This window comes from Genypterus blacodes, unplaced genomic scaffold (assembly GCF_046128005.1).
Source record: "Genypterus blacodes isolate CSIRO-AG114 ecotype Tasmania unplaced genomic scaffold, CSIRO-AGI_Gbla_v1 ptg000158l_1, whole genome shotgun sequence".
NCBI classification, from domain to species: Eukaryota; Metazoa; Chordata; class Actinopteri; order Ophidiiformes; family Ophidiidae; genus Genypterus; species Genypterus blacodes.
In genome coordinates this window covers 1496453-1521324 of record NW_027466959.1, presented here as the reverse complement: position 1 = coordinate 1521324, position 24872 = coordinate 1496453, and the positions used below count along the sequence as shown (strand labels likewise).

The 24872-nt window shown below is 43.5% G+C and overlaps 3 protein-coding genes across 3 annotated transcripts; 2 read left to right on the top strand and 1 right to left on the bottom strand.

The window, feature by feature from the left end:
- Positions 1 to 3576: 3576 nt before the first annotated feature.
- Positions 3577 to 8928, top strand: ldhba (lactate dehydrogenase Ba). Its single transcript, XM_076167451.1, has 8 exons — positions 3577 to 3724; positions 4937 to 5073; positions 6145 to 6262; positions 6385 to 6558; positions 7146 to 7319; positions 7415 to 7532; positions 7734 to 7857; positions 8016 to 8928. Exons 2-8 carry the CDS (start codon positions 4945 to 4947, stop codon positions 8181 to 8183), a joined length of 1005 nt encoding a protein of 334 aa, XP_076023566.1. The 5' UTR covers positions 3577 to 3724; positions 4937 to 4944; the 3' UTR covers positions 8184 to 8928.
- Positions 8929 to 9994: 1066 nt separating this feature from the next.
- On the bottom strand, positions 9995 to 11187 carry kiss2 (kisspeptin 2). Its single transcript, XM_076167452.1, has 2 exons — positions 11060 to 11187; positions 9995 to 10369 (listed from the first exon to the last, which is right to left on the bottom strand). Exons 1-2 carry the CDS (start codon positions 11169 to 11171, stop codon positions 10122 to 10124), a joined length of 360 nt encoding a protein of 119 aa, XP_076023567.1. The 5' UTR covers positions 11172 to 11187; the 3' UTR covers positions 9995 to 10121.
- Positions 11188 to 14940: 3753 nt separating this feature from the next.
- lemd3 (LEM domain containing 3) lies at positions 14941 to 24203 on the top strand. The gene is made up of 13 exons (XM_076167453.1): positions 14941 to 16360; positions 17420 to 17460; positions 17706 to 17775; positions 18497 to 18570; positions 19085 to 19164; positions 19502 to 19647; positions 20137 to 20238; positions 20726 to 20828; positions 21006 to 21184; positions 21319 to 21400; positions 21537 to 21642; positions 21721 to 21799; positions 22127 to 24203. Exons 1-13 carry the CDS (start codon positions 15028 to 15030, stop codon positions 22294 to 22296), a joined length of 2565 nt encoding a protein of 854 aa, XP_076023568.1. The 5' UTR covers positions 14941 to 15027; the 3' UTR covers positions 22297 to 24203.
- The last annotated feature ends 669 nt before the right edge of the window (positions 24204 to 24872 follow it).

Sequence of the window (24872 nt, the reverse complement as noted above, 5' to 3'; positions counted from 1 at the left end):
AGCTGGGAGCGGGAGCGTGCTGACTGCAGTGTACACACTTAGCAAGGTCGGGTTAAGGACAAATTAGTTCATTCAGGCACTGCAGACATTGTTTGTGACACTTTTGAGCAAATGTGTGCAGAACTTTCATCTCTATTAAATGTCAGAACTTGGGAAAGATGTGACCTCATTCATGTTCATGGACAGTTTGGGCTTTGATGACTTCATGTGTTGTTTACTAATGATTTTGAGTGTTCCTTCATTGAGATCTCAGGGGTAAGTCAGTCACGTGTGTGCTGTTGTGGGCCTGTAAAGCTCTTTAGTGTGTGATATTGAGCTATACAACGAAATAAACCCTGAAGTCCAGTTATGTTAAATCACTTGTGTGTGTGTGTGTGTGAGAGCGGTTTGGCCCTACACATACTGAGCTTAGTTAGCTTAGCTTAGTGGGCACTGAGGGTCTGTCACCTGTTCAGTGTTGGCAGGGCTCCCACTTCCCCCCACCATCAGAGTCCCAACTTCAGGTTCAGGTGTTCAGGATTAGCTAGCTACTATCTTGACTTTAAAGTTACATTGTGCAGCTATTTTCAACACAATGTAGCTTTTCTAGCTATGTGGCTTGGCAAACACGACCTGTCACTCACTGTGCTGCTTCCATATTGTTCACTGCTGAACGCTGAAGCTCCTTGTTAAACAAACACAAACACAATGTGTGCTTTTGTCCAGACTGTCTTTCTTTCTCTCTTTCTGATTGGTGGTTCCAGCTGTCCAGAGGCTCTGCAGGTCAGCAGGTTGACCTTGCAATGTCATCAAAGTGTAAACACAGCATTTCCTTATTTACAGTAACAACTCAGGCTAATGTGCTCTCTCTCTTTGCTGATCATCTATAGTATAGAAGATATCAAAGTGTGAGTTGTGAGCGTATAGATTCTATACGCTCACAACTCACACTTTGATTCATTCAAATATTATACATTTATTTTTGAAAACCTTCTTTTAAACAGTTTTTCCCCTGAGACTCAATTTTTTTACAAAAGCTGTGGAATGAAACTATGATTTTTATTTTGGATACAGAGAAAAGGAAAAGTAATTATTTGCAAATATTATAAGATAAGATAAGATAATCCTTTATTTGTCCCACAACGGGGAAATTCACGTTACGGCAGCAAAGTGGAAAGTGCAAAGCAATAAAGGGCGTTAAGATGAAAATAAGAGCCTAATCAAATATACTTCAGTGCAACACTCAACTCCAATGCTGCTCATGAAGACCCTGACACACAAGTGAAGTGTGTTAACCGCCTATCACAACACAAAATATGTAGAAAGGTGCCTTAAAATGTTTATCATACTATAAATATGAAACATTGTGAAAACTACATGAACTGTAAATTGCAGAAATTTCTCAGGATTGGGATAATAAAAGGGTGTTCTTCTTCTTCTTCTTTTTCTTCTTCTTCTTCTTCTACTTCTTCTTCTTCTTCTTCTTCTCAAATTTTGATTTAAGTTAATTACATTTTGTAAAGAGCCTCACAAACAGTTACCATGTTAGGAACAGTTATAGTAATTTGACCCAGTATTAAATAATGTGTTTGTGATCTTATAAACAGCCTCTGATACAGCATCAACACCACAAACTACAGGAACTCTCTAGAGTCTCTATGATCAAAGTGTTAGATGAACAGCTTCTGTTAACCAGATTGCATTTATCGCAAATGATAATACTTCAATATAGAAGCTGACAAAATCATATTATTTGAACCCTAAAACACACACACAGACTGTGCAGTTCATCTATTTTGTGTTCCATATTGGGGTCAAACTAGCAGCCTCAGTGATAAAGCAACCAGTCTGAGCATCACATCCTCATTTCAGAGTAAAAGCGCTGAGAAAGAGCTAAAGAGACACAAAGAGAGGCAGCATCCTCGGGCCCTTTGTTATCTTATGTAACAGTTTGATAGCCACACCTCCTTCCACTGGCCAATCGAGCCCCCCAACACACACACACACACACACACACACACAAAGCAACAATAGCCTTTCACGCGGCTGAGTGGGTGCTTCTTAGGGATCAGCATTCTTTAAACCCATTGGAGGATGAGGGTGGCATAAGCCTTTCTATTGGATACCAGCCTGTATCACCACCGCCGCCGCCGCCATCATCACATGTGACACGTGGTCACCATCAGCATTCATCACACAGAGTGAACAGCGTGTGCACTGGCTGCTGTGACTGCGGGTATTTTAGTTTAATCATATATGAAATGACAGGCGGTCATGCAGTAAGCAGAGGGTTAAGGTCCTGCAGAAGCTCCACTATAAAGGATTTTGGCTAAAGATTGAGAAAAGAAACCAAATAACACTAAAGGGAAGGCTTGAGAGGAAAGGAGGTCACTTTCCCTTTCTCTGTCCCTTTCTGTCTCCCCTCTTCCTTTTATTTGTACATCGTTCCGGATAAAAGCATCTCCCAAATCACTAAATATGAATGAAAGTATTCAAGCAAACCTCCTCAGAGCCTCTGCATGAGGAGCTGTGACTCAGCACTCGTACTCTGCTTGTGACCTTTATTCTGTATGTCACTGATTCTGCCTCGTCGTCATGGCGTTTACATCCACAGGACACTGTGATGTTCATCTCTATTACCTTTGACGTTTACAGCGACGGAGTTAAAAGCATTATTCACATCACCTGCGTCCACCAGGTGAGTGTTGATGAGTTGTTGGTGAGTTATTCACAACCCAACAGAGCTGAGGATAACAGAATGGGACTCAGTTATTAACCCTTCTAACAGACCAGAGGAAATAAAAGGTGAAAAGGTAAATATTGTATTTTAGATAAAGCAATGAACTGTTTTCCTGAAATGTTTTGAATGTTTCATTATACAGGTGAAAGTCCGTTTACATCCGGGTCCATGAAGATAAGGAGCAAACAGAGCTGCTGCAGGGAGACGAGGCTGAGGGAACCTGACTGATCCTCCTTAGACTCAGTACCTCCCTGTGTCTACTGATTCATTATTATGAAGTATAGTAAATATTACTGTTAGTTCTACTGTGTCATGTTTACATAACCTTCAGCAGCTGTGTCTCTCTGCTGCTGACCTGTCTGTCACCCTATTGTTTCAGTTTACTTGAACATTACATTGCCTATTCTGCTTCTCTCTCTCTTTCTCTCTCTTTTCTCTCTCTCTCTCTCTCTCTCTCTGTCTGTCTCTGTCTGTCTGTCTGTCTGTCTGTCTGTCTGTCTGTCTGTCTCTGTCTCTCTCTCTCCCTCTCTCCCTCTCTCCGTCGCTCTCTCTCTCTCTCCGTCTCTCTCTCTCCCTCCCTCTCTGTCTGTCTGTCTGTCTGTCTGTCTGTCTGTCTCTCTCTCTCTCTCAAATGCTTTCTCCAATAAAAATGTTCAACAAAAGAAAAAGTACGATAAGTATTCAATCATGTCTGACTGAGAACTATGTGGAAGGACTGTGAAAGGTAAAGGACCTACAAGGTGGAAACAATGTCCTCCAATATGGCCCTGCCCGCTCACATTGGCACCCTCACCCTCACCCTCTCTCTCCCCCCCTCACCCCCTCTCTCCCCCCCCTCACCCCCTCCCGTCCTGCAGTCTGTCTCCTCGCTGCAGCTCCTTCGTCTCCACTCTGCTCTCCATCTCTCTGGTCTCTGCACCGTCTCTCTCTCTCCGTGTCTCCTCCTGTCTGTCTCTTCTCTGGACTAAATCGAGGATTTCAGCCGTTAGACGCGTCAGGAGAACAGTGAGTACCATCATCACCTTCATCATCGTCATCTTCATCACATACACGCGTGTGTCTGCGTGCTGAGCGGCTCCGGAGCGATGGATGCTCAGGAATCCATTCATGCAAACTGTTTCACTGAATTAAATCAAACTCCTCTCTGATGTTCGCGGTCTTTCTGAAAGTTGAGACATTGTGTTACTGAAAACCGTTGTGATTCTTTCTAAATGAGTGATCTCTATATTTAACCTCTATTACAGCTGCGTGTACAGTTGCTGTGCAGGTGTATGTTTGAATTTATTCTATAAATATTGGAGTAATTCTGCTTGTAATGTAAATATAGTAAAACAAATGTACATTATGTCCCGAGGTGCGTTTGATTCTGTATTGTTTAGGTTGTAACGTCGCACATTTGCTCACACAGGTGAACTTAAACTCATCACCGCTCGGCTCTGACGCGCTGGTAGTTATATTTATTTATATTTTCAACCGCATAGTTTAAGTTTCCTGTTGTTAAATGAGTGTAAATGCGTGTGAGCATCAGCGACGTGAGGCCGAGTGAAGGATCCAGGCCCGGACTCTTACGTAACACCGCGAAATACCGTCAGACTGAGCAGAAACACGGGCAGGTGCGCTGGACAGAATTAAACCGTAAACTGAGATATTAAGGTACAAAATTATTGGTAATTTTGCGATTTAAAGCTGAAATTAGAATGCAGTGATTGGCGCTGAATATAAAATGATCACCATGACAGCACTGACATTACATCATCATGTCTGTGTATCAGGCCGTTATTAGCACTGTGGCTAACTGAGGTTCATGTGTCACTGAAACGTGAAATTTGTCATTAAAGCCACTAAAAGCATCAGTAAATGATTTGGGGCCAAATTGGGGCACTGAGGATGTTGTGGCTCTATAATTCATTAAATTACACGCAGTGCTTTTCATCCAAGTTGTTACCTTCAGGGTTTATCCCATAATAATCACCCAATAACATAATCAATACTGTGTAATGTTAGCCCACTTATTATTCTGTTACTGTCCAAATTTATATACAATGTACATATAGGGCTGTATGTTCATTTAACTTCATTTATTAATATAATCTCTCTCCCTCTCTCTCTCTCTTTCTGTATATATTCTGTATATTTATGTATAATCTCTCTCTGTCTGTCTGTCTGTCTGTCTGTCTGTCTGTCTGTCTGTCTGTCTGTCTGTCTGTCTGTCTCCAGCTGTGATCATGTCCTCAGTGCTCCAGAAGCTGATCAGCCCCCTGGCCAGCAGCTCAGCCGAGCCGCCCAGGAACAAGGTGACGGTGGTGGGTGTGGGCCAGGTGGGGATGGCCTGTGCTGTCAGCATCCTGCTGAGGGTAAGAGACCACGTGTTGTGATCAGTAAATGAGATAACAGCGAACAGTGAAGATAAGTTTGTTTTTAGTTTGTAGTTATTATTAAGAAAAGGACTAGATTGATCTTGATCAGGTGCTGGGAACGCTGTGACACTGGGCTGCATTCAGAATGGAGATGCTTGTGTATAAAGTATGCAGTGTGAGCTAAATGCTGGATTTTTGCACGCATGGACACAACAGATCCTCAGTTAACCCTTACAGAGGTGGAGATGAGGATCATTGTTTTCCTTTCTGATGTTACAATGTTTGTTAGAGGCTAAATGGTTGTTTGGTCTCCTGGGGATGAAAGATGTTAGAAAAGGTTCGAAGATGGTTTCTCTATTTTTACATAGATCGCCTATTTATTCCTCTTTCAAACCAACTCCGTCTTTCCTCTCCAGGATTTGAACATTTCTGGAAAGAGTGCCCCCTGTCTTTGAAGTGTAGGAGACTGCTGAGTTAGTTTGCTCTGTGACTGAGGGCTTGAAGGCCCAGGCTGGCACTCGCTTTAACCAGCAGGGTCCATCTGTTGTTGGCTCTGCAAGATGAGAGCCTGATATTTCTTCACCTTGCACTCATGAGCCTCGTCCGTTCCCTCTAAGCTCCATCAGAGCCACCTGCTTGGTGCTTTAGACCAGAGGTCATGTCGTTCTGAGGCTGGTGTGGTTATGTTCTCTGTGAATCTGAGCTGGTTCTTATGGTCTGTCCTTACTCTCAGATCACTGTGGCTTTTCTTTGCATTGTCAGTCATCTTAGAGTTCACACTGGTGTGCTCCAGATCGCCTGGTGCCCCTGGAACTCCATGTTTCTGAACTGGAGCTTCCATGAACTCATTGTCCAACATGAAAGGAACGTTAGAATGAGAAAAAGAATCAAGGACAACATCGATCCTGATACAAGTTGACCTGCAAGATCAAAGTACAAAAGTAACCCTACTTTAGAACGAGAGATGTAAAACAAGTCAGGCTGTTGTTTGCTCAGATGCAGGTTGACTGACCACAGTGCTTCTGGGAGAATGTGGTCAATGTGGTCTGCATCTCTTCATCTGTGCAGGACCTGGCTGATGAGCTGGCTCTGGTTGATGTGATGGAGGATCGTCTGAAAGGAGAACTCATGGATCTGCAGCACGGCAGCCTCTTCCTCAAGACCTCCAAGATAGTGGCTGATAAAGGTTTGGACAGAACGCTGCACAAAATATTCAATTATTAAAGATTATGAGAAAAGAAGTATGCGTTTAAAACCCGTCTCTGTATCCTCCGCCTCCTCCTCCTTCACTCCCTCCTCACCCTCCAGACTACGCAGTGACGGCCAACTCTCGTCTGGTCGTGGTGACGGCCGGCGTTCGCCAGCAGGAGGGCGAGAGCCGCCTCAATCTGGTGCAGAGGAACGTCAACGTCTTCAAATCCATCATCCCCCAGATCATCAAACACAGCCCCAACTGCACCCTCATCGTGGTCTCCAACCCTGGTACACACACGTACACACACCCTCACATCACAGATCAGAAATATGAATGATTACATGAAGAAAGGGTCAGCATGTTGGAATTGTTGGTTTCATTGTGCCGACGAGCCTGTTGGGTCTGAGTCTGACCTCATTGGCAGCAGCAGTGTAACTTTTTGTTATCGTTGATCGAGCCTGTGTCAACTCCCCGTCTGAGCCTGACTGTGTCTTAGGACGGCTTTATCAACCGAACAAACACTTTGCCACTTTCATTTCACCTCCCCCCACAAAATGAATCAAGTGAAAATGCCAGTTTGTATGCAACTTTTGTAACATAAACTTTATAACCTCACATAAAGTTCACACTTGTGTCTTTGTACCTCTGCACATAACAAACGCCCTGCAGTAGAAACAACACCTGCTGATATTATTATCATATTATAATATTTATACAATGTGTTTGTGGTTTTCTCTGATCCTTTCATTTTGTTCCTGCAGTCACAGAGCTTTATTGAATTATATATTATTATTGAATTTCAACTAAAATGCAAAACACCTTGACATTCCTGCCCTTATGTCTGTATCTATATCTCATCCTTAACCCTGCATAGTTGACGTGTTGACTTATGTGACCTGGAAGCTGAGCGGCCTGCCTAAGCACCGTGTGATTGGCAGCGGCACCAACCTGGACTCCGCCCGCTTTCGTTACCTGATGGCTGAACGCCTCGGGATCCACGCCAGCTCCTTCAACGGCTGGGTGCTGGGAGAGCACGGAGACACCAGCGGTGGGTACACACACACACACACACACACACACACACTTTGATTGTGTTCTTTAGATCTAGTTATTATTTATGTTATTGTGTTCTTTGTCTCCCAGTGCCTGTGTGGAGCGGTGCTAATGTGGCCGGTGTTAACCTCCAGAAGCTGAACCCTGAGATTGGCACTGATGCTGATAAGGAATGCTGGAAGGCCACACACAAGGCTGTGGTGGACAGGTGTGGTGCCCCTTTGTGTAAATATGATTTAAGTTTAGACCCAGTATTCAAATATCTTTCCATCCTGTTGCTATGGAGAAACAGATGGAGCTCTTGTGTGGCGCTTCTGTACGGTGTGAGGTTTTCTCTTCATGATCCCAACCTGTAGAGGGCAGTGTGATTACACCCCACAATGCTAAACACACTCTCTCTGTGTTTCAGTGCCTATGAGGTCATTAAGCTGAAGGGCTACACCAACTGGGCTATCGGCCTGAGTGTGGCTGACCTCACTGAGAGCATCGTCAAGAACATGAGCCGCGTCCACCCGGTGTCCACCATGGTCAAGGTCAGTCAACAACACACACACACACACACACACACACACACACACAGACACACACAGTGTATACATGTTTTGTTCTTTCAAATTAAATAAACAATTAATTGTTTTTCTGACTGTGTGTGTGTGTGTGTGTTTGTGTGTTTGTGTGTGTGTTTCCCCAGGACATGTTTGGCATTGGTGAGGAGGTCTTCCTGTCCCTGCCGTGTGTGTTGAACAGCAGTGGTGTAAGCAGTGTGGTCAACATGAGTTTGACAGACGCAGAGGTGTCCCAGCTGAGGAAGAGCGCTGACACACTGTGGGGCATCCAGAAGGACCTCAAGGACATCTGAACACACACACGCACATCACACACACCCATGATATAATCACTGTCCACACACACACCCCAAGTTGTCATTTGTCCTGCAGCAACTTCGTTGCTTCATTTCCAACTGGTTGAAATGTTTATAAACAAACGTGTATTATTGAAAGATGTTTTCCATTACAATGGACATCCTTTATTATTATGAGTGAGTACTATAGCACATTCATCCAAACGTCTTTCTTAGACAACAACAATTGTTTTAGCATCTTTAGAAGATAACACACAGGTTTTGTAATCAGATTATTCAAATGTGAAAAAAGAAGATGACTTTGTTCTCTTGACGTCATAAGGTCATTTATAATTGTATATACATATTTGTTTTTTTGCAAAGGGGAATGACTGGAAACAAAGCACAAACAGAAAGCTGTGACTCCACACAAAGACACATTCAGGCTGAAGCTGCTGTGTGTGTTACTGAGTTTGTCTGCCTTGTATTTGTGCACGTTGACAACCTTCAAACAAAAGCCACAAATCCGAGAGTGTCTTCCTCTGTGCCCCCTTCCCCTCCTCTGTCCCCTTGAGGAAATCGAGAAAGACCCTAAATGTCCCAACACGTAGATCAACAACACACTTATGAGAGGGTGTGTGAAAATGGTGTTTGGTGTATGATGGGAAAAAAAGAGAGAAAATGATTGTTAGATTGTCAGATGTCATGTTGTGTGTTCAGAATATTGACGTCTAACTCAATAAATATGAATCTTACAGTGTGAGCTGTGTTTGTTTGTCAGTTCTTCCTAAAATTAAAATGATTTCGTAGCGTCATGTAAAGGGGAAATACTGCCATCGTGTGGCGGGTTTAAGTCACTGAAGAACCGTCTAAACACGACTTATTTTAAATATTACACTCTTACATCCATAGCTGTGATTTTATTCTCCCCATTTTTTTATTTCTTTCTTTCTCTTTCTTCTTTATTTTACTTGATTTAATTTGTCTGTTTTAAATGTCAGTATTTCATTAACTCATTAATTTCAATTAAATTAAAATGAGTTATAAAGTTATAGAAGTTATTAAAGTCCTATAAATAAATTTTCTTGACATTGTAAGATTCCTCTTATTTCCATTTACTTTATTTCAGTTTATCTTGTGTTAATAATAATTAAAATAATCTCATACTTTATTTAATTTTATTATAATTATAATTATAATTTATTTTACTTTACTGAATGTCTTTTTGTTTCCCCCCTTATGTAAAACAATTATCTGTATATGTTACACACATGGAGCCATCTAACAGAACTCAGACAGTGAGGCTTCGCTATTATCACTCTGGTACAGAAAACAATAATTCACTAATAAACACAGCCTGACTGTAGAGGTCATTAGCTGGAGTCTCCTTGTGGACACATCTTGTCCTCGTGTGATTAATTTCCTCGGTCCCCATCCATGTTTCTTTTCTTTCCCTCTTTCTTTCTCGTTTCTCCCCTCCCCTATGTATAATAAACAATCTCAACATGTCCCATAACTGTATGTTCATTGTCTAAAGCTTTCTTCAATAAAAAAAATTCAACAGAAAACAAAACCAAACTTCTCTGGAAAGTTCTTTGAGTTTCGTTTTACGTAGGAAGACACATTGAATTCAGTTGATTAATATATCATTTTCTGTTTTGGTCAGTTTATTTCTGGACGTCATGGTAACAATCTCAAACATCTTCAGTCTCAGTGTTTTGCTTTGAGGCGCACAGAGGAGCAGCAAACATCGGACACATTTTTGTATCATTTTATTCCTTTTTTCAAAACATTGTAACTTGTCCGTTGTTGTGCTATTTCACAGCAAATTCAGGTATAAAAGTTTGATTTAGGCAAACATCATTTGAAGTTAAAGGCCTTTCAACATAAGAATGAAACTTTTGACCGTCAGCACTAACAGGCACAGACCAAAGAGGAGGGGAATTTCGCGGGAGTTCAGTTGGGCACTTCGAGATCTCGCGAGAAGACAAAGGGGGCCGTGGGTTGGTCTGTTCTCGCTCTTTTAATGTAAGAGTTGAAGCGTTTCCCGAAGCGGAGCCCGAATGGGTTAAAGTTGAATTTGCTCCTGCGGTCGTTGCAGAGGAGCTGCCGGTCTTCATTCTCCCTCAGGGACAAACACGGGCTGGGATCCTCCCTTACAAAATCACCCGTGGTTCTTCTCCTGAGTGTAGATAGAGCGCCCCCTGGCGAAACAAAGGCAAAATGAGGAAATCAGTGTTCAGTGGGAAAAAGAAACTTTATACACAGATGTAGATTTCATTTAATTTAACTGAAAGATTTCAGAAAGATGGCCGCAGTTAATATACAAGCTGTCAGTCAGGAAATTATAGAATTAATGGGTTTCAGATGTACAAAAAAGGAAACTCGTGAATCCTTACATACATTTACTGTTCAGACTCCATCCCTTCACTGTGTAGATCAGTTTAGACTCCATAACGAGTCTCTATAAACCACATAGACCACAAATCTGTTGTGCAGCAATAACCACCTTCACTCAGTAAGTAATGGTTGTTTTTTTACTGTACAACACTCATTTATGGAGAATAAAATCTTCTATTGGACATGAATTTGAGACTTTTCAATTAAGGTTCCTGGATGTGAAGAAGGCAGAAACATTCTTGCACTCTGAATCTATTTGACAACAACAACACTGACCTAATGCTGCATTATAAAACAACGTACATTTGTATTTACAATTATACATGTCAATAAACATATATGTCATATGAAATTTGGAAATACAGTAAATAATCATTTTTTTACATTTGGGTGACTTTAGATTTTTAAAAACAGGCTTGAAATGTCCAATGAGATCTACTTTTACCTGAACAGCATGACAGATTTTAGAACCCCTTCCGACCTCCTCCTCCTACCTGTTCCATGAGCCCCAGGTGAAGCGTGGGATCCATGCAGCGATGCTTCTACACTTCCTCCGTTCTGACCAGCGATCAGCCCAAACAGCAGAACCAGTGCCACAATTCTCATTTTGTGCGATGAAAACCAGATGTGCTCTGTCTGTTAACATGCTCGCTCCATTCTCCGTGTTTATATTCCCACCAGGTGACCTCATCTTGTTAAAGCTCACAGCCAATCACAACTCTTTCCCCGGGCGCAAATTGCGGCGCTGTCTGCCTTCGGAGTGCTGAAATGCATCATTCATCAGCTCTTGGAAATGTTGACCGGCAGCTGCACTTTACAGCTGGAACATTCGCCCATTAGACATTGAGCTGCGTTCATCTCTTACTGCATGTTGGAACACAATGGTTTGATGAACATTCTGCTCAAATAAGAGGAAGCAGCATGTAATTCAGTCAAGTGTCACTTTACACTACTCTGTAAACTGCATGTAGTCCTGATCTGAGCAAGCAAAGTTAGTGTAGAATCTCCTGAAGAGTCATAGCTGAACATTCAACAACATGTGAGATGTAACCAAATATCAATGTTTGAGCCTTTTTGCATATGATTGAAAGACTGACACTGTTGAAGATGTACATTGTCTTCATGGATGCCGTATTTCTCTTACTGGTGGCCATCTTCTCCACAAAGAGATCCATAAATATAGGAAGGGACTTTCCTGTAACATAATAGTGTGTAATGGTACAGAGAGGTTTTCCTGTACCCTTTCACCGTGACCTGTTCTGTTCTCTGAAGGTCCTGATGATGGAAAATCTGCTCAAATTGGGTTGAACTCTTGATCCTGCTTCCCTCCGAGGCATTTCATGAACACAACATTGGACTCTGACAGTAGTTCGGGATTACAGTTTTTCTCAATTGTCTACACACATTTTCAGGAAAGCGTACTTACATATTCTCAGAACTCTACACACAGATCCAAAACTCACACACACAAAAGTCAAAACTCGTGGCAGATCTAGCCCTGAAATGCTTCGACACTTATATCTGCATATGCATCACATTTATAAAGATAAACACATACAAATGCAATACTGTAACAAAATGACTTTTTTCCCCCCAAAATGTAGTATTTTCTGTTTTGTATCAACTGTGGTCTTTGGATGATTTGCATGCTGATACCAGAGCAAAGTGCGTTGCAATAATCCAGTAGATGAAAGCATGGATGACCTTTTCAAGGGCCACAGGTGAAAGGAATGACCTGATCTTAGTTAGCAGAGGAGGACCAGATCACTTTGTTATCCATAGAAGAAATCTGTTGGGTGGAGGCAATTTTATGTTTTAGGGTTTATCATCAACGACCCACGGCAGGTGAGGCAGGAAATACAGCAGATTACCAACTTCAAGGGCAAAACACCTGTGACTCTCAGCGCAGACACCTCACTGGCAGAGGAACTAAAGGCTGGATAGGAATAAAATTGAACACACTCATTTAAAACTAATGCAATCTTTAAATTCATGTTAAGGAACTCAGATATTAATATTCTGGAGAGACCCCTGTAATGTGCCTGATAGCAAACAGCTGATCAGATGAGGCAGGAAGAAGAGAAAGGACGGTACGACAGTGACCTCTAGTGGTTGGGATGGTCATGGTCATGGTCATGGCTTCTTTATACACTGCGATATAAAATATGCTAAATGTTTGTGTTAAATGGTCTAATTACAAATGCAAGGTATCACAGAAATTCACAATAACTCAATTCAAACCTATAATAAAATGAAGTTCTGAACTATTGACATCATTCATGACATGCAAAAGGTAAAATTAAGGAACATTGTTTGGTGTCAAGTGAGGTTCATATTTTTTATTTTACAGGTGTCTTTATATTCACAGAGACACAGACAAAAAAACAAGGAGGGGAAATCCCTAGACTGAGTTAAACCTTAACAATAATGACGTAAACATTGCTCGTTCTGATGACATCGTTGTGAGTCTGCCGTTTCGTTGACATGATTCATGTAAGTTTTTTTAGATGACATCTTTATCGGGAGCCCAAATGTCATCACTGTTGTTAGTGGGATAACATCACTTTGTTATTGTGATGACATCATTACCATCAATATAAGAAAGCTCTGGAGCCTGATACTGTTCATAAGCAACCTAGAAAGAGGCACAGATCTTCGACCGGCATATTAGGAAGTATATTTGAATATAGGGTTAGGGTACAGAGTTTATGTGTGTGAATGAGAGGGACACAAGTGGAACAGTGAGGTTACAGGGAGAAAAGATAAAGAAGGTGGAGGATTTTAAGTACTTAGGCTCAACAGTCCAGAGCGACGGAGAGTGAAGAAAGAGGTGAAGAAACGTTTGTGTGCAAGCAGGTTGGAACGGGTGGAGAAAAGTGCACAGTGTAAAAAGTGCAAAAGTGAACAGAGGTGGGATAGTGAATATATTGGGAAAAGGATGCTAAGGTGGGAACTGCCAGGCAGGCATGAGGCCTAGAGGAAGACAGAAGAGGAGATATATGGATGAAGTGAAGGAGGATATGAGGTTAGTTGGTGTCAGAGAAGAGGATGCGGATGGAGACGGATGACTTGCTGTGGCGACCCCTGAAGGGAGCAGCCAAAGATTTGAATGTAAATTGGACTTAGTAATTTAGTTGAGGTTGAGGTTCTGATGGAACATGAACATGGATTGCTCTGCTTCCATGTTTCCAGCCTCCCCTGGGATGTATGAGGACTCTTCTGGATGTCGGAGTTGAAGACCTCACAGACACAGGCCTCTGTCTCAGGTACAGCCTAACTACTTGTTTGCATTTACTGGCTCAATCTTGTCAGCCTCCTCTGCTACCTGATCCAACTCACCATCACTAAGGTGGTTTGGGGGAAAATTTGACTAAGTTTGTTGGAGGAGCAAAAACATATTCACATTTAAAATCGCATCATGGGATGATTTGAACTTTGTGTGAATTTCTACACCAAACGGTTCAAAAGTTTGTTGGCAGAAATGGAACTTGAAATTTGACCTAATGGTGGCGCTAGAGGCCTTGAGGAGCAGAGCCCATAATTATTCATCCACACAACACTATTTGGACTATGACCTATCAGATTTTTACCTTAAATGTTTTCCTTTTTTTTTTAAATTGGCAGATAATAAAATGGTGTGCAGTTTTAGTTTTCCTGTCATAGATTTAAATAGCTAAATCTGAAGAAAACAGCTGTGAATATAGCAGATAAAGGAAGATGTTGTTCAATCTAATCCACAGACAGAGACCTTGAGTCATGATACATTTAATTCAAACCATCTGAGCAGCCTTCAACTTTAGACCTTAGTGAACCAAGGAGAAAGAATCACAAACAGCTTCAAGCAGTATTATTAACCAGCTCATTAAACAGTCTAGCTTTTGTAAAACCTGACATGTTAACAGATACATAACATAACATATACAAACAAACACACAAAGAGGTTTTTGAATGGAGCATTTTCATATGTGTGTGACCAGTCGCCCTACATCTGAGTACAGTGTAGTGTGCTTTATGACGACACACAGTCTTAACATTGTCAAAATAATTAATTGTTTGATTACAAGAGAGCATTGTGAACCGTTGTGGTTAATAATAATAAAGGTTAATAAAGAAAGGTAAACAAACAAGAGTACATTCAACAAGAAGCCAGACTGCACGGCTGGTAGCCATGTTTTGAACAGAGATAAACTACATTATTATTTATAGTGTTTCGGTGTATTTTCAGGACTACACTGTCAGTTCAGAATGGAGGTGTTTGTTAATGGTTAACACGCTCAGTGCGCACAGCTTGGCCAAGGGTTCTCAAATGTTGCTTGGTGTTTTTGAAGAAGTTTCATGTTGGTGTTCTTGAACACAGCCCAGTGTTGCAGAAGCAGCGTGTCTTTGAACGCAGCTCACTTGGTTTGCTGCTACTTCTTACCACGTCATTTCCGTAACACAGCCTTAGAGAGTTTTGTCCAAGATGGCGGCAACGCAGCTAACGGATGAGGAGCTTTTCTCCGAGTTAAAGCGCTTTGGTTTCACTCCAGGGCCGGTCACCGAAAACACTCGCCCCGTGTATCTGAAGAAATTAAAGAAACTTCGCGAAGAGCAGCAGCAGCGGGGTTCCAGAACGGGGAAAACTCGCAGCAGCCCTGGCATCAACAGCACCGCTGGCGGCGGCAACACGGCGGGAGCCAGGCCAGTCGGTAATGACGTCACGCACCTGAGCTCAAGCAGGAGACCGGGCCGGAAGTCCTCCGTCCTCGGCTTCAGCTCCGACGAATCTGACGCCGAAGCTCCGCTGAAAAGAAGAGGCCTGAAACACAGCGGTAGGGCTCACCGGACGACCGGGTTCCAACTCCAGCCGACGGTCAGGCCCAATTCAACGCTCGGTGCAGATAGCAGGAGTCCGAGTGGCGCCGGGGGAAGAGTGAACAGCAACAGTTCTTTCCCGGGTCTGGACGAGCGGAGAAGCGGCTCTCTGTCCTGGGGCTTTCGGGCTACATCCCGTGTCGAGGCGCATGAGAGGGATCGCGAGGAGTCGGGGGACGACGACGATGACGACGAAGACGGGGAAACTGAGAAGAACTCTCTTTCTTTAAATGGAAGCAGAGCATCTTGTTTAAATACCAGCAAGCTAGCTGCGGATTACTCGGATTCGGAAGAGGAGGAGGTCGGAGGCCTTTCTGCTGTGGACCAACAGGAGTCTAGAGGGAGCTACTCGAAAATCGCTCTCCCGTCCCAGAGAGTTGGCCGGGGGTCCCAGGCGGGAGGGGCGGTCAGTCTAATTGACCCGCCGGGGAGTCTAAACATGGTGGGAAGCCGGAGGGAGGAGGGCGAGGGGAAGAGAGGAGACACGGATTTATCGGGAAGCTTGTTGAGGCGCAACTTCCCCAGCAAGTTCATCTATGCGCCCGTCCCCGAGAACCACGGGAGGAAGAGCGACGGCTACAACCACGTAGACGGCGAGGAGGCGTCCTCTCCCAGCAGCACCAGCACCAGCGGCTTCAGCGTCGGTCTGAGACCCCGCTTCTCCACCTACAGCAGCCTGGCCCAAAGCTACCGGACCAACCACTCCAACCACACCGGGCCCAACCACTCATACAGCCACGCAGCAGCGCTGGAGAAGAAGCTGTCCGTCCCGGAGGAGGAGCTGCTGCAGCAGTTTAAAAGGGAAGAAGTCACCTCCTCCGGCAGCTTCAGCGCTCACTACCTGTCCATGTTCCTCCTCACGGCCGCCTGCCTCTTCTTCCTGCTGCTGGGCCTCATGTACCTGAGGATGAGGGGCTCCGGAGCCGCACAGGGGGACGGAGGTACCAAGTTATTGAAACAAACTATTCTCTTTATTAATCCATGCCTATTTGAAATGTCACAAAATGACTACACTCACTATATCCACATTTTATAAGATTAAAGATTATGATTAATTTACAGATTAGATGAGTTTTAAATGTCCCACACTGTAACATGTATGTAGTAGGAGTGTTGGAATGTTCAGGTAAACCCTGCATGTCTGTAAACAAAGATGAGCGATGACCAGCCTGTGATGAGTCTCATTGTTTAGATGGGACAGATATGAATGTGTGAAGATCAAGCAGTCATCCCTCTGGTTTGAGCACTGCTCCACTATAGGTTAGAAATTTCTAGATTGATATTCCCCTGCTGTAAAAATGGGACAAGATGGAACAAAGGTGAAGGTCCTGAGAAACTTGACCTGACCAGGGAGAATTGTTTGATGTGTTGACATCTGACAGCTAATGGAGCTACGACAGAAGCAGATCAGGTTGATGTGGTGAAAGGATCAGAATATTTAAAGCCTGGACCCCCATGTGTGTGTAGACATGACTCATATTTGGGTGGGATGGTGTCTGTCCAAGCAGCCATGTTTTGTTGAACATGCTAGAGAAAGATCTTTTTTAGGATCTTATTGATGTTTTGGGAGAAGTGGACACTCGCAGCCGATGTTTGCTTTAACCCTTTATTAAGTGTTCCCTAGAATAGATGAGACTGAGTGACAGATGCAGTTTATTTGACGTTGCTCCTCAAACCCATCATGTCAGATTTGTAGAGGTTTCATTCATTCATGGTTTTAGTTCTTGGCTGTTTTATTGACGTTCTTATGGTGGATGTGGTGAGAAGGCAGCACTCTGTACAGACAGAGGAGCTACCCTGCTGGATCTTCATGTTCACACACCGACTTATTTAGGGATGCCTGATACACACACACACACACACACACACACACACACATCCCAAAAATCACATCGTCTTTTTCTTTACCGACACCAGGAAGCGTGTGTGTGTTGTGTTTGCTTTCAGATTGCAGCGTTCTGTTGGTTTGTCTCCTCACTTGTGTTTGTCTTGTGTTGCAGTAAAAAGCCATCCGTTTGGCAGTGACTTTGACACTTCTTATGTAAGTACATATGTGATGTTTTAGCCTTTTGATCCACATTGGTTAAATCATATTTTAAATGATTTGAATTTTGTGTTTGTGTAGTTTAGAACGTGTCTGATCATTAATCTTAAACCTATAAGTACGATCCTCTATAACTGAAATGAAGCTCCAGTGTGTTGAAGTGGACTTGTTTTAATAACAGTAGGATATTAGGGTAGTTAGGTTGTAAGTTCCTGTTTCAGTGTCTTATCTTCTGTCTGCAGAACAAGACGGAGAAGGAGGTGATCCTGAAGCTGCTGCTCAGCCTGCATGAGCACCTGGCTCACATCGCAGGTACCAGACGCTCTGCACCGCCAACACGTTCAACACCAACATCATATTATTATTGGCTTATATTGATACACATGGAACAACCTTTATTTTTATTATTTCAGTTTTTAAATTAGATTAAGACATCAGGGTTCTAGGTTTATTACAAGTAAACTTCTATTCGTGCAGTGTGTTTCCCCTGTTTGTTTTTCTGTTTTTATAGAAGTAATCAGGCAGGAGGCAGATCCTTTATCATGGCTCTGTACATCACAGCAACACGTCATGCTGTCATTATGACTTCTAAACTGAAGTAGAAGCTTAGGAGGCTCCTGTGAAGGCAGCTTGTGGACAATGCTAAAGTCATATATATATATTTTGTGATATGTTCTTCGTTTTAAAACCTAAAGAAGAAACGTCTTGCTGGTTCCACTCTCTGGCTCTGGATCAACACCTAACTGAATGGGTTCTCTCCCCACCAGGCTGATAGTGATGAATCATTTTAGTATAAAGCAGCAGATGGTTTATCACACACACACATGTCCCTTTCCTCCCTGTGCTCCACACTGAACTATAGCATGAACACATTTCCTCTCCTTTACACACACAGAGCAGCTAATTACACGTCCTGCTGCCATCTTTCCTTGGGTTCAGCTCACAGAGAATCACACTTACACTCTTCAACATTTCCTCTTGTAGAAGCTGATCTGAAGGTTTTGCTGAATGAACTCTGTCTCCTTGTTTGCAGGCCAACATGACTGTGGAGACGAGCAGCATCTAAACCGCAGCCTGAGCATGGATGAGGCCTCTGCATATTTACAGGTACGTGTGAACACAGCAACACCTCTGAACCTTAGAGCAACAAAGCACAACACAATACACCGATCTTCACACTGACCTTGGAATGCCTGGAATGTTCTGACGGCACGTCTGATAATCTCATTTTTCTATGGGAAGAATGCAACACAATGTTTTCCATTTCTATTACACGATGGAAAAGCTGAAACTTGACGCCGTCGTGCATAACAGTGCCTCGTTCCCCCGTCTTTGACATGAAGTGTTTAAGGGAAATGAATGATGACTTTAATAAGCGAATCAATGGAAATGAATCAGAACTTGACTCAATATCTGAGAACCTGAAAATATAAACAAACCTCCCAGCTTCCTCTGCTGCTTCTCTTAGGTTCTGTGAGCAGAAGCCCGTCTACACACTGCTCTACTGCTCCACACTTCATAATGTTGTGCTGGCTCACTTCATGTTTGACAGATGTGAAGTGAACCTGATGAGGCTGTAGGATCCTGGTTTGTAAACTCATCAGCTCTCTGTTCCCTCCAGGCCCAGAGTCCAGAGTTTCACGACTTCATCATTATTTCTCTGGAGTGGATCATCCGGTCCGGCCAGGACGTCGGGATAAAGTAATCACATCACACACACGTCTGCACTCTCAAGTCAGGAATGGCGGCTCTGACTCTGTGTGTGTGTGTGTGTGTGTGTGTGTGTGTGTGTGTGTGTGTGTGTGTGTGTGTGTGTGTGTGTGTGTGTGTGTGTGTGTGTGTGTGTGTGTGTGTGTGTGTGTGTGTGTGTGTGTGTGTGTGTGTGTGTGTGTGTGTGTGTGTGTGTGTGTGTGTGTGTGTGTGTGTGTGTGTGTGTCTCTCTCTGTGTGTCTCTCTGTCTGTGTGTCTCTGTGTCTGTCTCTGTGTCTGTCTCTGTGTCTGTGTGTCTCTGTGTGTGTCTCTGTGTCTGTGTGTCCAGGTTCACAGGTCTGACAGCTGATGATCCAGTGACTGACGTGTCTGAGATCTCTCAGCTGGAGTCCACTCACCCTAAGATGTCCTTCACCTGTCGTTTCCGCCGAGCATTCCTCACTGTTATCATCAGAGTCTTCCTCATTGCAGCTGGTAAGACCAATCTGAAGATGGATGTGTCAGTTAGAGCAAACACAGACTGTCACAGACAACACACACACCGACCACCACAAGATGGAGCTCTCCTAATCTTATCCAACAGACTTTTTACTTTTACCATCTATCTGTAAATGCCACCGTCTGCACCGACGCCTTTTGCTGTTTGAGGGCGAAGCCTTTTAAAATGTTTTGTTTTTATGGTTTTGGTTGGGCGTAACGTCTCCAATCACATTCACTCAGATAGATTAGGAGGGAATTTGCTTAAACTTTGCCTTCTCTGTGTGTGTGTGTGTGTGTGTGTGTGTGTGTGTGTGTGTGTGTGTGTGTGTGTGTGTGTGTGTGTGTGTGTGTGTGTGTGTGTGTGTGTGTGTGTGTGTGTGTGTGTGTGTGTGTGTGTGTGTGTGTGTGTGTGTGTGTGTGTGTGTGTGTGTGTGTGTGTGTGTGTGTGTGTGTGTGTGTGTGTGTGTGTGTGTGTGTGTGTAGTGGTGGCCGGTGCGTGGGCTCTGCTCTGCTGTATGATGTACCGCTGGAGAAAGGAGGAGGAGGAGACGAGGCACACGTATGACATGGTGGAGAGGATCATCGGTAAGATCACGCCTCACTTAATTTCTGACATGTTCTCAAAGAAACTCTGTCATGTTCGTCTTCCATCCGAGATAACGACATAATTAACACTTTGTTAATACATGCGATGTATGAATTTGCTCGATGTATGAATGAGCGGTTTTTCATGCTTACTTGAAAGTACCGGAAAAAGGTCGCTAACAAACGGAGCGTATTTACCGCTCCGGCTCAGAGCTCATACTGGTCTGTAATAGATTAAATTTCCTTTCTATTCCATGTAAGCAAAGCAGTGTCTACATTGTTTTATAGTTTGATCAGTGAGGATGGACTTGAATTTTAAGTGCTCACACACACACACACACACACACACACACACACACACACACACACACACACACACACACACACACACAGCCACTTCTAGAAGCCCTGCTGCTCCATATGAAGGCACTAATAGTTCGATCTATAGGATGAAAGACATGAATCCCTTCCTCCCGCTGTTGTTCAGATGTGTTGAGGAGCCACAGTGAAGCCTGTCAGGAGAACCAGGATCTGCAGCCCTACCTGCCCATTCCCCACGTCAGAGACTCCCTGGTTCAACCTCAGGACCGGTCAGTACTAACCACCACACACACACCACACACACCTAAACCTCACCTTAGACTAGCTAGTGAAGCATGGCCTGACGTTGATGGACACCGGCCCTTTTGTGTGGCATCCTCACCATCATACACAGAACTTTATTTGATCGTGTCGGTGACAATGTTCTGATTCTGCTTGTTAAACAGGAAGAAAATGAAGAAGGTGTGGGATCGGGCCGTCCAGTTCCTTGCAGCGAACGAGTCGAGGGTACGAACAGAGCCTCAGCGGGTCGGAGGAGCAGACTTCCTGGTCTGGAGGTGGATCCAGCCTTCACTCAGCTCCGACAAGATCTCTTCAATCCCCTCCAAAATGTGGCAGGGCAAAGGTAACACAAACTCAGATTGAGATTAGCTTGATCCAACTAGTTTGAAACCATTTCAGACCCAAACATCGAGTGTTTTATTGAGGCGTAAAAAGAATAATTGAGTATTTGACTGAACTTCTGCCTCTCTACTTCAGCGTTTCCTTTAGACCGCAGGAACTCACCCCCCAACAGCCTGACGCCATGTCTGAAGATCAGAAATATGTTTGATCCTGTCATGTAAGTGTGTGTGTGTGTGTGTGTGTGTGTGTGTGTGTGTGTGTGTGTGTGTGTGTGAGAGATTTTCCTGAATTTAATTAGTGTTTCAGGACTTGCTTGTCGTTGGACTTTGTGCTGAGAGTTTGTGTTTTCTCAGGGAGGTTGGTGAGAGCTGGGACTTGGCCATTCATGAGGCCATCTTGGAGAAGTGCAGCGACAACGATGGCATCGTCCACATCACTGTAGACAAGAACTCCCGCGAGGTAAACGCCATCACACGACCTGCTGCTGTGCTTTGAGTAATGTGAAGGCAAAATGTTAATGTGCCATTTTGTCCACAGGGTTGTGTGTATGTGAAGTGTCTCTCTGCAGAGCATTCTGGGAAAGCCTTCAAGGCTCTGCACGGCTCCTGGTTTGATGGTAAGTGACACAGCAGTGCCTCAATTCTTCATCTGCATGAAATCTGTCCTCTGTAAATCTATTTTCAGTAAACGGCAAGGAACAAATACTGAACTGTAAATATAACAGTTTCTTGCCTGAGTGGATATTTATGGGTGTTGGTATAGCTGGGACCGATGGAAACATACGGTGTTTCGGAACCGGATGATCCGGATCGTGAAGCTCCGTTCAGCTCCACTCCGGTGTCACTCTGACCCGAGCTTCTGGTCTTCAACCTGATGTGCCGCTCTATGAAACGAGCACAGTGGAGGTTTGTTAGTGACGGACTGTTTGTGTGTCTCTCAAAAGGTAAACTGGTGACGGTGAAGTACCTCCGTTTGGACCGGTACCACCAGCGCTTCCCTCAGGCTCAGGGCTGCGTCAAACCCCTTAAGGCGTCCAGCTCCCACATGAGCACCACAAACACTTCACCCCGCCTGCAGCACCACAGCTCAGCCAACTGCTCCGGTTTTTCCTGAGAGGATTCCTCCTCCTCCTCCTCCCCCCCCGTCCTCCCCTCTTCTTCCCCCGATCCTCCCCCTGCTTTGCATCACAGTGCTGCTCCTCCTCCCACCTTTCATCTCGCTGAAGACTGGCTTTGGACTTAAGTGTTCTGGAGCTTTTGTTTTTTAAAATCCAGGAGTGTTGCAAGCAGAACTGTTCATATCGCAGCGCACATTGATTATTGTTTTCTATAGTCTTTGTTTTACAAATATTAACAAGGAATATTTAATAGATTGCAGAGACTCCAGCCCTCCCTCCTCTAATCTCAGTGACCCCCCCCCCCCCCCCCCAAAGCCATAACGGATTTAATTAGAGCAGGATGTGGAAACGGCTGCATGTACCAGTGAACCAACGTAAGCTTTTCAGTGACAGCATAACGTGTGTGATGTTTGAACTCCCCGTTGTTTTAGTGGAGTGAGAGAGGCGTGCTGGTTTTGATAGTAAACACAACGGCCTCGGTGGTCCCGGCTGCCTCGACTGCTTTTGTATCCAGATTCAGACTCTGCACACTGACAGCTGCTAGAAAAAGGCTCAGTGGGGATGCTGACTCACCTTTAGTATTATTGTTTGCCCCGTATTCCCATTTTTAAAAGGTGCACTCCCTGATTTGATCACAGAACCAACGTCACATTTCCTCATCTCACTTATACAAGTGCACACAGTTTTCAGGGAGTGTATCTCAAAACGGAACGGATACCTGGAGCTCTTAGATAATTATATTCCAGTATATTCCTGTGTTGTATTATCATTGCTATGTACTGCTTTCTTTCATACATGCAGACTTATTCGCTGGTTTTTAAATGTGGATGTATCTGGCATTGAATTGGTATTTCCGCACGTTGGTCCTGTGCTCCTCCAGCATTGCCATGTGTTTATATAAAGAGGTCCGATCTGATGCTCCTCCTCCTCCTCCTCCTGATTGTATTCAACCATGTGGCTGCATTTGATCCTCTATGTAGTGAGTGACATTCAGGAGTACTGTGTGGATGAATTTTCTTTGTAATGCATAACTCCCAAATATTCCAGCCTCCCATGAGGAGCTTGTCCTAAATGCCTGATTGCTTGTGTGTATTCGGAGAACGCTAAGATCAAAGAAGATTTTTTTTTTTAAATGCAGTGGATATTAAGTTGACTTTAGTATTTGCAGTGTTGAACTTGTATTGTAAATGATGCACATTTTAAATAGTTATAAAGCTGGTGCAACATTTAGCAACAGATGAACCTAACTGTGCCTTAACTTAGCTCTTTTAGAAAGGATTGGCACTGCATTGCTGGAGCATGTATGGGGCTTATGAGATGTTGTTTAAAGGGAAAGTGACCCGCCATAGATGTAGTTTTGTCAGACGTTTTCCAGACATCTTCACGTCGGCTCTTTTGTAGCAGTTTCCTTTGATATTAAACCAAATGGTCTTTTTTTTTTTTTTTTTTTCGTTGATGTTGTATTGCTTGTCATTTAAATGTCATTTCACCTGTACATATGTGTCAAAAACTTCCTTCCACCCAACAAGGATCGACCCTACACCCCATATTCCAGTGCATCACAGTAAATATTTTTCTATGTCTCCTGCAGCTTTTCACCTCATACTGACTGTATGGAGGCTGAATGTAAATGTTGGTTTGATGCTTCAGCTGCATCCTCGTGGTTTCTTTTCCTCTGATGTATTTTATGTAAACACTGTACATTGATATAACTGTAATATGTAATATTATATGCAGCTTTATTTCCATTGCATCATATTGTTTCATTTCACCAATATCCCTAACCTACTAGCCATAGAGGGGAGGTGTACAATTATCATGACATTTAAAAAATACAGATGTTTTAATGTAATTTGTCATTTGTACAAACGGCTCAAATTAAAGGTTTATTAGGGGTTTTTAATTGTGTCTGTTGTGCTTTTTCTCTATTGATTTCTTGGTGGGGGGCGCTGGTCTGCCTCTAGTGGCTGGAAGGTGTATTGCATCAACAAATGTACCCGTTTGCCAGTTTTGTCCGAATATGACGAGTTAATTGCATTTTACCCTATCTGTGGTCTTAACTAAAGCTTAAATTAACAATAATCTGGCCATATTTGTTCAAAACGAAGGAGTAATACGTCATTTTGTCACGGAGAAAGTGTGATCACTGCAGAAACGACACAAAATGGATTTTTTAAACCAGCGTAACACTAATATGTTGTTAAAGCAAAGTTGCAAGGTTTTGGATTTGCTTGCGTCTTCACAACAGGCTACGTGTCTGTTGGTAGCCATGGCAACCCTGGAGCCTGTTTGGGGGGCAGGTTTACATTAACATTGTGTCAGAATGTGGAGCTACACTTCACTTCCGGAATGGCCTTTACGTATTGGCTACAGACTAAAGTGACGCAGTGAATATGCATTAAAAATGAAAGTATGCGCAATCTAATGTCATAATTCGTCCAATAAGAACTTTATAAGCATTATACGCGTGAGTTTGTGGTATCTGTTGACATGGCGGCGTCTGGGCCCCTTATTGATCTCATTCCAGAGTCCCAAGAGGATATAATTGAACGTTTTAAAACCACAAACAAAC